The sequence below is a fragment of the Rousettus aegyptiacus genome, unplaced genomic scaffold, assembly GCF_014176215.1.
Source record: "Rousettus aegyptiacus isolate mRouAeg1 unplaced genomic scaffold, mRouAeg1.p scaffold_m13_p_9, whole genome shotgun sequence".
Classification (NCBI taxonomy): Eukaryota; Metazoa; Chordata; class Mammalia; order Chiroptera; family Pteropodidae; genus Rousettus; species Rousettus aegyptiacus.
This window is the reverse complement of record NW_023416312.1, coordinates 8,766,225-8,779,692: the sequence shown is the minus strand read 5'-3', so window position 1 is coordinate 8,779,692 and position 13,468 is coordinate 8,766,225. Positions and strand designations below refer to the sequence as shown.

Genomic DNA, 13,468 nt, shown 5'->3' with positions numbered 1-13,468 from the left:
ATATTCTAGTGCATATCTCAAGCTACTATAATCTCTACTTAGTTGTATGAGTATACATATTCAAGTATCGGAGAAATAAGGAGGACATTCCAATTAACTCACAAATTGATTCTAAAGAAGTTATATCAAAACTCAGGCTTTTAATTTCCTGATACATATAAAAAAGAAAAAGGAAATTAAAAAACAAATAAATACTGCAAAGAACTATAAAAAATTGTACTTGGAAGATACTAATACCTCCATTTTACATATTAAGAGCAAAGTCTCTTACAAATATTGAATCATTATGTTATGCACTTGAAACTAATATAATGTTGCATGTCAATTATTTCTCAATAAAAAGTAAAAAAAAATTTTTAAAATTTACCTTAAAAAAGATCAAAATCTCAAAAAAGAAGTTAAATCACTTGACTAAGGTCACTGAGATAAAAAGTGGTAGAACTAGGATTCGGACACAGTTTTTTAGACTCAAAGTGATTTCTTCTACACTACAGGAAATCTGGAAGGATACTTTTTTTTGAAAATATTATTTTTAAAGAAAGTATTCCAGCGCCATATACCAAGTGGTATAATATAATATTTTATTTAAAAAAATAATTCTTATTATGAGGAAAGTAACACAAAAGTATACAACCTTTTAGTAAAGGATGGGCCATCTTTGCATTAAAAAGCCAAGGAGGGAAGTGGAAATGAGAACACAATGAAAATACAATTGCTTTCAGTGCTGAATTGATTGGTTAATGCCATCCACTGTCTTGATCATCATCAATAAGGATCTTTAAATTGCCACTAACTGGAATGCAAAATTGGCAAAGTAAATATACTGTATTCATTTCTAAACTTCTTCAATGTTATTTATGCTCTCATTCATTTCATAGAGAGGTGAAGAAGTTATTAGGGCAGATGAGCATCAACCAAGAAATGGATTTACAAAGAGAAGCAGCCAAATGGTCATTAAAAAGAAAGAAGATTCCTTTCTACAAAGTATAATATACTCATATTCTATTTCTAGTTATATAATATATATAAAGTCATTAATAGATTCAATAAGTATTTCCAAATTAAAATTTGGAAGGTTGCTTGGTGAGTATAGAAAAGGAGCAAAGGCAATTTGATTATTTTATGAGGTATTTCATCTAAATGATAGAGGCAAATTACCTGTTATGCACAACCACTTTTCCCTGACCTACTGTCACAGACGAAGAGTGAAGAATTCCGATTTCAAAATATCTTTTCTCTAGATTATTTATTTTATTATATTCCAACCTTGCTACATCCTACAATCTTAAAATACTATATTATTTTCCTATTAAGATACAATAGAACAGTTACAACTAATACAACCTGCTATGTTTTGATTATTTTGTACTTTTCCTATAAAATATACAGGGCTCGCATATTTATAGGTTGTAGCTTTTTTATTTCATTACTAGTTAAACAAAGATATATTTTCTAATGAAGATAAAAATAAAACCAAATATACTTACCACATGAAGAATTTTATTCTCTGTTTCATACACAGTACAATCCTGAAAAAAAACAGATTAGTTTTTTAAAATCACATATTCCTTTTTAAAATACCTTCTTAGAAACTGTACTATAATTTGAAAAAGTCTTGACAACTCAAGAGCAAAAGCAGCAATAAGAATGGGGAAAAAACCTGGAATGTTATACACCAAAATAGTCATAGAAGTTAGTTCTGATAGTTACAGGGATATTTTTATTTTTGCTTTAATGCATTTGCTAATTTTATTAATTTTAAATGCATGTAATAAAAGATAATGCAAATTAAGTACATGTAAAAGCAAATATAAGAAAAATTCGATTTTCTTTCTTAAAAATTTTATTAAATTAATTGGGGTGACATTGGTTAACAAGATTATATAGGTTTCAAGTATATAATTCTATATTGCTTCATCCGTATACTACATTATGTATTCACTACCCAAAGTCAAGTCTCCTGTCACCATATATTTGACCCCCTCTACCCTCATCTACTTCCCCCAAACCCCACTTTCCCTCTGGTAACCACCATACAGTTGTCTGTGCCTACGAGTTTTTTGTTTGTTTGTCTTGTTTGCTCATTTGTTGCTTTCTGTTTTATATTCCACATATGAATGAAATAATATGGTTCTTGACTTTTTTCCATCTGACTTATTTCACTTAGCATGCTACTTTCCATCTAAACTTTTACATGTGATAAATGTATTTTTGTTGAAATATTTCCAACATTTAAAATACTAATTTATTATAGACTAGAACATTAAGAAAAACACTAATATTTATTTTAATAGTAATATCGAAATCTTAAAAACATTTTCAACTATTGCAAGCTATTAAGTATACTTTATATTATGTATTTAAAATTGATACATGCTACTAATAAATACCATGTTTATAGTTCTTGACTAAATTTGAATTCCTGAAATTATAAAAAATATTTAAGAAATTATCACTGTCTTTTTACCTGCAATTGCTAGACTTACAATGAGCTGTAATACAGCAAAGTGATCACTGCTTAGAAACTTTGTGTTTCTATGGCTTAGTTTTCTCAAGGAATCTATAAAATGGGCATGATATTACTGGAAAGCCAGTAAGGATGTCATGAGGATGAAAGGAAAAAAAATGAGATAAATGGCTTCACATGGTATCTAGCATACAGTAAATGATAAATACATTTTAACTATGAATTATTGTTGTTCTGCATCATTATTTAAAAATTTTTAAACTAATTACCTTTATTCCAAAATATAAATTTACCTAATTATTATTTGGCTAATTTGAAAAAAAAAATCCATATTCCACAGTATTACATATTTCAAGGAATGATAATCATTTGCATTTTTCTCTCTGAATTTAATTTTAACAAAAAGAAATCTTGTTTAACATAGTTTTTGATAATACCATTTTACCACAATACCTGTCAGAAGAACCACATATTCTTATCAGGGGCAGAATTTTTAAAGTTAAATTTAGGTTTGATCCATTTCACAAATCACTAGAAATACTTAATTCAGCCTGCCATTATGAATGGCTCCTGTGCCAAAGGAGAAGTTTGTTACAAATATAGTCATATTTACATCTACATACTTAAATGAAATGAATTCTTAATAATTAAGTATGAATTATGTGTACAGAGGAGCCAAGGTCTAGATAAATCATTTATATTTGGAAAGTGCATTTGTACGCTCATCTGAATTTGGAAGAGTTCAATTTTATAAAATTCACTTCAAATAGAATTACACTAGGAAGAGACAATTTGGAAAAAGCTGGGAAGCTGCCCAGTTTCCCTGTGATGCCTCTATGGCTTGCTTCAGCTGTAATGGATGCAAGTTTCATTATTTACCCACCTTCCTAGAATCAGAGAATATGATTAAATGTTCAAACGTCAAAGGGATTCTCCTCAAAGAAAAAAGTAAATATGATCTAAATGTATATCCTGCTCGTGATATAATAATCACATAGAGAGTAGCTACTTCAAGTCTCTTTAAAATATAATACTTTTCTTGCATATCCCTAGTGTAACAAAAAGGAACTGCTAAACAAAATCTTACACTATCTTCAGCAATTATATTGTTTGTTGGTAGTAGTGCCATTATTCTGTCTTGTTTTATAGGATAAAGCAACTAAATAATTATGTGATAAGATATATATATGTGTGTGTGTGTGTGTGTGTGTGTGTGTGTGTGTGTGTGTGTGCTGTCACTATATCACCCTCGGTGTCACTGATAAGCAATTTAAACATGGAAGAAAGCAGATACTTATATAAGAAATAAAAACCCCAGAGTCACTTGATGTCTTATATATGTATATTTTTCTTAGCTCTGCTCACTGAAGCAATGACCAACCTAATAATAAATGAACTCTCCACAGTTAGTGGTTTTCAAAAGCCATTTCCCAGGCCTACTTGGAAAATGGTTGATTACAGATCTGGGATAGGAAATGTACAAGATGGGCTTGGATTATATTGTGACACAAGATAAAAAGAAGCTATTAAAGACTGTGAGAATTATGTCAGTAGGCCAAAGATGGAATAATTTGAGCATCTAAAAGGGTAATAACCACAATGGATGGAAACAGTAAATATTATTAAACCTATTAATATGTCTGATGCTAACTTTTAAATACATTAAATGCATCCAGATATATTTAGTAATAGTTTAATAATATTGACCGTATTAAACTATTGGACAATGTATAACAGCTAGACTTTTCCTCTTGATTCAACGAATATTAATCCACTGTGGTAGGGGTACAAAGATGATAAAAAGATAAAACATGCCCTGACTTAGAGAAGCAGTTTAGGTGATAAGAATTCTTTCACACAAAGTTAAAATACATAGAATTCCAAGGTCATCATGCAGTTTTAAGTTTCAGTAACTTTAGAAGTATAAATGCCACAAAACTATACAAAACAACATGTGAAAGGTCAGTTATTTAAATTTTTAAAATATTAATATATTTCTTATTAAAATTCACCATGATCACTGTGTCGTACTATATATTGCTCAAGTCAAACTTCAAACTTTGTCAAAATGTTCATTAGCTGCTGTTCCTCAGCTAAAAGACTACATTTGTAATCCCAGTCTTACGATTATTGAAAAATGAAGTACTAATGCATATTTGACAATTTTGACATGACCCTACAAGACAAAGTCTAAGGGAGATACATCAGGTGATTGAAGTGGCTGAGTTTTTCCATTGGTCTAAATAGCGGTCACATATGAATATTAAAATTAAAAACTTACTATTTGAAATAAATAAAACCAAATGATAAAAGAAATTGAAATAATTTAATTTTCAAATGATGTTTTTAGCATATTTATGCATGTGAAGTTATTAAAACTTAAATTTGCACGAAGACTTTGGGACACCCATAATTACTATAATAAAGGCAGGATCATGGGGCTAGGGGATCAAGGAAGGAAGCAACTAACTGTCTTTTATAAAAAAATCAGGAAAGGTAGCTTTTGATGGGTCTTGGAAAGAATACATCTTTAGGCAAAAAAAAAAAAAGAGGTATTACTACAAAAGCAATGGAACTACTGTCAAATACAGTTAAGCTACTGCAGTAATTTTCAGATTTTAGTTCTGTGTGTGTATATATATATGTAAGAATCACTTGGGGAGTAGGTTAAATGCAGATTCCCAGGTTTATCCCCAGAAATACAGATTTAGATTCACAGTGAGGGCCTCCAAGATAATTTTGATAAAGATCATATTTTGAGAAACACTTAATTTATTTTATAGGATATTGTGTGACAGAAGAATGTCAAACCAAATCAAACCCCAAACGATGTATATATAGACTCCATAAAAGAGTATATGGATTAAAAAATAGTACCTTCTGGCTCTAAACAGTTTTCGACTCCTCAGAGCTATATGTTTCAGTTATACATTCCCCCAATTTATTGATTGTTTTTTCCCCTTCTAGTAAACTTCTTTAATAGCTTACTACACTTTGAATAACTGCTTTACTTATATGAATATCTACCTTTTGTCAGCCATTTGGTCTGTTCATTATTGAAAGCCAAAGGCTTTCACAAAGAGCAGGACACAGGGTAATAAAAAACAACAAAACAGAACAACAAAAAGTACATATTAACCTTCTACTTTATATTAGGGAAAAGAATAGAAATTAAATGACTATGTTTTGTTTCGTGAAGGTACAATTTTATAAAGTTTGTTTTATTTTGACATGCTAAATATTTAAATAGCCTTAGGTACTTTTGGAGAGTCATTTTATTAGTAAATTATTTCCATCAAAATGTGATTTAAAAATATTTGCATCTGAAGATTGGGTTTTATTACTATTTAGGGCCAAATCTTTTCCCAAAAGGTCATACACCAAGTTTTAAAAAGAAAATAGCACTAAATACAGAGAAATCTACATTTTATGAACTTATTCATGCTATGAAAAGGCACACTTCTGATGTTCTAGTTATTTTTAGGTTAGGATTAAATTTAGATTTTTAAAATTGGATTTAGAGGTATGCCACTATATACTCCTAGGAATTCTCTTCGGTAGCTCACTTTGTCTTTTACTGTACATGTAAAATAACACTTGCATTTCTTCTTTACCCCTTTCCATAAAATGCCTCTACAAACTATGTGATGTACATTCGAATGCACTAAATTCCTCATAAGACAATATTCACAAAAATGAAGAATGTTTCTTCAATTTTGATCACTTTCTTAGAAAAGTCTGCACAGAAATAGTCTCCCACAGATAAGCTACACATCCACACAGAATTATAATCAGTTATCTTTTCTGTGAAACAATGATGTAATTGATACACTGAGGAGAATACATAGAAATTTTCTGTCCTATATATTACCAGTGATACTCCATACTTTGCCAACAAGTTTTAAGCACCTGGGGGGGTCATAGTACTTAATATAAGTGATACTTCTCATCAATTGTGTATTACATATATTCATAAGAACAGGATTGTTACTAACATTAAATACATAGACAGTAAAGAGAAAGAGTTGATATCTCTAATTCTATATATACAATTATATTTCATGGAACTTTATAATTATAAATGCTATAAATGTTCATTTGTCTCTTTTTGGTATATATATTATACTTGTACAAATAATATAAAACATTTTGTGTATAAAATTATGTAAAACTGTTTTTCTTACAAGTAATATTTAAATAATGCATCTATGCAAATAAATCTTTGATAATGGTACCTTCATACCAAATATTTCACATATTCTATTAGTAAGCTATCAAAATGTCTTCATACGCTTTTATGATTAATTTACATAGTGAGTTGTATATTCTTATTCATACATTCATTCATTCACTAACTGAAGTCACAATTCCATTCACCAAAACAATTTTTTTTTGGAACCTTCTAAATGCAATTCACTGTCAGGTACTATTGGGTGATCAAAGCTAAATTTGCTCCTTGGTCATCATTATTTCATTATTTAGTGGAGGAGAAAACATTCAACTAAAAGAAGGTAGACAAGATAAATGCTAACAGAAGATCCTATAGAAAAAGAGACAAATTCTGACTTGTCAACTCTGGAATGATGTTATGGAGATGATATTTTACCTGGCCTCTATAGATAGCTTTTAAACATGGAAATTGGGAGTCCACAGGGAATGACCATTTTAGACTGCAAACACACAAAGGCATGATTAAAAGTAAGGCGACCAACACAAGGATGGGGAGCAAGGCATAGGGAATGCAGTCAGTAATAAGGTAATGGCTAGGTGGAGAGACAGAGGAGAGAAAGAGCAATCAGTGGGATCGTTTCATAAACTATATAAATGTCTAACTGAAATACTGTATACTTGAAACTAATAAAATAAAATAAGCATAAAGTCTAAAAGAAAGAAAGAAACAAATAAAAGTAAGGAAAACAGGTTGGCTAGAGCATGAGTAGGGTTGAATGAAGAAGGAAAGAAACCCTAGAAGATAATATGGGGTCATATTTTGGAGAGCTACCAATGCTAGGCTGGAGAAAATTTTTATTTTTTTGTAACGATCTATTTTGAAGCTCCATTCCACCAGGGTGGCAAAATCTTAGTCAACTGTCAATTCTTGTGACATTCTTTTGTGCAGGGTTGAAGTCAGCATAGCTTACCTAGTGCCATGTTTCGTGTGTAACACCAATGTGAATGGTCAGCATGTGTGCTGAGGCATGGGGTAGGAGTGGAGTTCAAACTCACTGGTCTAGATAACAACTCCCATAGACATGTTCCTTTTCTCATGGCTCCTCTCCTCTTTTTCCTTTCATTTAATTACAAGAGTAACTTTAATAGCATGTTTCAGATAGCGAATCTCTGCAAAGCTGTGTTATCTTTTGAGATACACCATGCAGACATTTCATCTCTAAGGAATATGGAGGAGTATGCACTTTACTCTGAGAAAAGGGAATGCTCACAGATGTTTGAGTATGGGAAGTATGTGACTGAATGTATGTTTTATGAAAATGATAGAGAAGTGGATTTGGAAGGGAGAGACACTGGAGTCATAGAGATCAGTCGGAATACTCTTTTAACAGAAAATGTGTGTGTGTGTGTGTGTGTGTGCATAAATAATCAGGGCTTGAACTAAGGTTGTGATGCTGAAAGGAGAGGTGAGGAGAGGTGGATGACAATATATGTAGCCAGGAATGAGAGAAACAGGCAACTGATTCATTAGATATAGAGGATAATGGGGAGGAAACAGTTAAACATAACTTCAGGAATTCAAGCCTCAGCATATGGATAAATGACATACTAGAGATGATAGCAGGAGAGAATTTTGAAAGAATAAAATATATTTGTGGCGTGTGAAATTAGTAGTGGTTGGGAGACAGAATGTATTATACAAAGCTGTCCAGCAAGTAGCTGAAAAAGCTGAATTGGATCTAAAATAGAGCCAGATCTGGGAGATATTTACATTGAAGTGACAGTTTAAGGTACAAGAAAAAAAATGGCATCAAATTCATAAAAAAGGAATATGCATAGTGAGGAGATAGCTTAGGATGCAAGCTCAGACAATGTTTGTGTTTTAAGAGCCAGACAGAGAGTTAGTTGTGTAACCAGGAGTAAATGGAGAGCGTAGTGTTACAAGACATATCTAATAAAACGTTTTAGCAATAAGTTATAATATGTTTTATATTTGTAGTGCCTAATTCGATAGTCATTAGACACATGTGGCTACTGAGCACTTAAAATGTAGCTAGTGCAAATGAAGATAAGAATTTGTAATTTTACTTAATTTTAATTAATTTAAATTTACATTTCAGTTGTCACATGCAGCTAGTAGTTACTGTTTGCACCAGAGAATATACCATAGTCTAACAAAAATGAGAAGCTATTTAATAAGAATTTCAAACAAATAACATTAAAAACAATGTCTGGAAAGAAAATGAACAGGATTAGTTCCCAGATATTAACCAGATGCTTTTTTTCTCAGCAAAGAGCAGATTCTAGTATATTATGACATCTACAGTAGCATCAAAATACAATGAAACCAATTCTCTCTGGAAGGATAACAAATGGAAAAGAGCCATGAAAAGGAACTCAAAGTACCCACCACATAGCTTTGTGTGCACAGAGAAAGCAGTGCCAGGGATAAAACATTTGCAATAGATGGAAGATAACAGTTCAAACTAAATTTATATTTGTCAAAGACCAAAAGCTGACTGAGTGTCTCGAGTGCAAAGAAAATGTCCATGGTGAATAGACAGACAGTGGCATTCTTCTTGAATGTGAAATGAAAATGTCACTGTGTAACTCCAAATTCAGATACATAAATGTCCTTGGCAAACAAGGTAGAGGTAGAATCAGCCCATAAATACTTCCTTGGGAACCACTTCACCATTTTGACTGGCTCAATGACAACAAACTTGTTAGTGGCCCTGTCACTCTTTTGGGAATCAGAAGAGAAAGAACCATGATGAATGGTATCTATCAAAATTTAAAAATAACAGATTTTTAAAAGAATGGCCTAAGATTTTCATTAGGTTAAATACAGTAACAAGTTAAACATAAAATGAGAAATAAAGAATGGGAAGAGAATGTGGGTGAGCATGACCTTAGTGGCCTCTAGTCTTTGTGTCAGTGAACATAGCCATATTCTTCCTCACATTACATCATATTTCTTTTCAAATTCTACTCCACCTCTCCCCCAGGGAGCCATCTAAAAAGAAGCACCCATTTGGCTCTAATCTTTCACTTAACAATGAAAGATTTATGTCCCAATAGTTAAACGGGTGTAGAAACTAATCTTTTAGCATGTAGAGACTTGGGGGTGCAGGCAGAAGTGAGGCTGATTGTTTTTTCAGCATCCAAACGGCTCTCTAACATATCAGAAAACCACTGTAGCTTTTCAAGATTAAATTGTCAAAAGGGACAAAATATAAAAATGTCAAGTCAAGGTACAAATGACCAGAAAACTCATTAGAGTGAGGCTGTGATCCCTGTAACTATTGTAGCTTTGTTTTGACAACCTAAAGAGGCAGTGAGCTAATCCCCGTCACAAACTAAGTTTGTTTATTCTGCATGTCTTGAGCCAAGACCTAAATGATTTTGAATGACCCATTTGGTATATACTTACTGAACTTATTTTATGTTTCCATCAGTTATCTATTTGTTAGTCTTAGTATCTCCCATTATATTGTCAATATTTTGAAAGAGAAAACAGTATGTTCTACTGCACTGTCTCTTCAATTTCTCAAGTTGCTCTGTATACCCTAGAAATAGATAATCTGAGTTTATCAATTATGATTATTTTATTCCATTCTCTATGTTTACATTCCATAACAAATATTTTATATTGGTTTTACAGATTAGGTATAAAAATAAAACTTATAAAGCCAGGATTTTTTAAGCGAAATTTCTAATTGCTGAATAAACTAGTACAGTACATTTAGTTTCTTCACACTCCTATTTTGTACAAAAATAAACTGAGTTTCACAGTTTTAAAATCATTTTAAGTGTGAGTTTATATTTAAATTTAATCTTCATGATCTCAGCAGATATTTTCAACAAAAAAAATAATTGGGCCTTCCTCTGCATGAAGATTCATATTATGTAAAAGATATCAAGAATTTTATATTCATAAATGAAGCTAACATTTCTTTATAATAAAAAGCCTCTCTAGCTTCCAGATGTTCAAGTTACTTACTATAATGACCATCTAATACATAACAAGGGAAAGAAAATCTATAGGGTCTAAGTAATTGGAGACAATTTTGACAATGTGACATGTTCAATTAAGAGTTCAAGCAAAGATAAATACCATTCCCCATTATAAATAAAAATATAAATTAAACATTAATCCTTCAAATCAAAATCATCTACTTGGCTGCCAGAAAATAAATGGAAGTTATGGCATATTTGAATCAAATTCAAAGTATTAAAAATTCCTCAGCCCATATATCTTTTCCCTTTTAATCTATTTAGGTCGCATTTTCTTGGACAAAATGGAACCATTTCTTTCCAGTAGCTGCATGCAACATTTGAAAAGTACCATTTAGATCCAAGCACTAAATAAATATTTTTAGATCACTGGTAATATTATTTAAATCCTAATAAATACTAAATTGTCCACATAACAGTACTAGTGTAAATGTAGGCCTAATTTGATATACATTTAAAAGAGATATTACACAAAATCTGTATCCACTTAGGGGTTCCAAATAGTAACACTTAGTGCTTATAAGACAGAATTTTATACTTTGAAAAAATTCAAGCAGTCTTCTCCCTCCCACCAAACCTACCACCCATATTCCAACAGATTATACTCAAAATACAGAAACACACACATGCATACAAACACAACATTTAGAGAAGAAATTATTCAAACTTAACCTTTAGCAAGCTTTTTTGTATTTAAAATTTTCCCACATAATTTTATTGTTTCTTCTTATATTCAGATAAACAACACTGTTGTCCTTAAAATTCTAGTATAATGCTATACTAAAATTCTACATAAATTTATTTCTGTGGCAGATTTGTATTAGGATTTCTAAATATACACTTCCTTCTTTTAAGGTAAAAGTAAATTTCCTTGAGTCACTGAAGTCATCCATGGATATGTGACTTACTTTGTCCAATGAAATGTGAGCAGAAATGCTATGTCTCATTTCCATGCAGAAACTTTAAGAACCAGTTCATAGTTCACTATGCTCTCTTTCACTCTGCCATGATGACCAGTAGTTTTCTGTAAGTGTTGCTCAGGGCTTTGAAGTGAAGAGGATGTGGAGATATAGTAACCCAGGATGGACATGGAGTATGAGCACTGGACATGAGTGTTATTACAAGCCACTAATGTTTTCAGGTTATTTGTTACTGCAGCATAATCTAACTTACCTTGACCAAATAAATACAAGGGGGGAAAATAGAACACACAAGCAAATGAAGAACTAACCAATGCACAGTTCAATGCAATAACTATTCCATGAATTTAACATGTTGCATCTCTTCATTTCAGGAAATATGAGTGCTATTTTTCAGAGGTGCAATGTCACTCCTGGCATATTGTAATTCACAATCAACCTCAGATTGCATTCTGTTACCTTGATGCAAATCTAGTTTTTTCCCATCTTGTATTTATAATTTTTTGCCTTGTTTTATACATCAAATTCATGCTCACTTGTCCTAATTACTTTATTCTAATCAGTTCTTCAACCTGCTTCTGTTAATTACAATTTCAAGCCATTATTTCACCTTTGTTAGGGCCTAATTTTATCTGAATTACCTATATGATGTTGGTAGTCATACTGACCCAACCCCAAGGGGCCTGAGTTATTAAAACTTACTCTGTCAGCAGTGGCAAAATACCTTAGAAAATCGGTGCCTATAACTAGTAGCTCTATATTTTCTTTGGTTTGTCATCTAATGTAGGTAAAAAAAATCTATGTCATAGATTTTTGTAATGACTTGATGTAATACACTTAATCATAATATGATTCATAGTATATGCTAAAATATTATTTTTCAATTCTTAATTCTGATCATTTCTTCTTGTTTTACTAACTCTACTTCCTGCCTGTCTGTTGACATCATATTAGTTTCCAGCACTGGTTCTTCGCTTATTGCAAATGCACAATGACCATTTTTGTTAATAATTTATATCTGATATTTCAAAGAGCAAGTCTAATCCTTTTGGATATACATTTGTGGCACAAATGTACTATGAACAACTGATAACTATGGATGTAAATTCAAAACTTTAACTAGCCTCCTTTATAAATGTGAGAGCTCTGGACTGATCCACAGTTCTCAATCATTCAGCGTATGGTGAGTATGGAAAAATGCATTTTTAACAAGCTTCCCTAGATGAATCATAATCCATGGACCGTTCTTTGGGAAACACTGTTCTTGATCACATACATTTTCTTCCCACCTCATATTCATCTCAAACTAAACCAGTAAATTATGAGTACGGTGCAATAGTTATCAACTTTGGTTCCATACTAGAAACAATCAAAGTATCATTTAAAAACACTGATGCCAAGCTCCACTGCAGAGAGTCTAACTTAATAGTCTTGGATAGGGGCCGGATATCAATGTTTTTTTTAAAAAAAGCTCTTTACTTGATTTTAAGGTAAAGCTAAAATTGAGGAGCAATGAACAGAAAGTATTATGAACCACATTAAAGCACCTGGATCTAGGTCCTGGCCAATGCCACTTACTGATTATGTCACTTTCTATTTACTCATTTACAAAACTGAGATGACATCTGGTCTATCTACTTCACCTAATTATTGTAAGGAACAAATTTGATAATATGTTGTAAAAGCAATTTGCCAACCTCAAAGTGTAATACTATTATTTCTGCTTATTAAACATTATATAGCCCTTTTTATTGCTAATAATTTTTAAATATCATAAAGAATAGGGATTTTCAGATATGGCTTGAGGGAGGAGTTACAAAGGTGGAGAGACTAGCCTAGAGCAGAATATATTTTCCATTCTACAAGGCAGTTCAGAATCCTTTTGGGGAGACGG

General features: G+C 31.6%; 1 protein-coding gene across 6 annotated transcripts in view; it reads right to left on the bottom strand.

Annotated features, from left to right (window-relative positions):
• Window positions 1-13,468, bottom strand: part of CNKSR2 (connector enhancer of kinase suppressor of Ras 2) — a 270,600-nt gene that overhangs the window by 151,762 nt on the left and 105,370 nt on the right. For all 6 annotated transcript variants that reach the window (XM_036226440.1, XM_036226442.1, XM_036226444.1 and 3 more), the window contains exon 5: window positions 1,488-1,529. In XM_036226440.1, coding sequence (XP_036082333.1) covers window positions 1,488-1,529 — 42 coding nt within the window. The remainder of the gene's footprint in view (window positions 1-1,487; window positions 1,530-13,468) is intronic.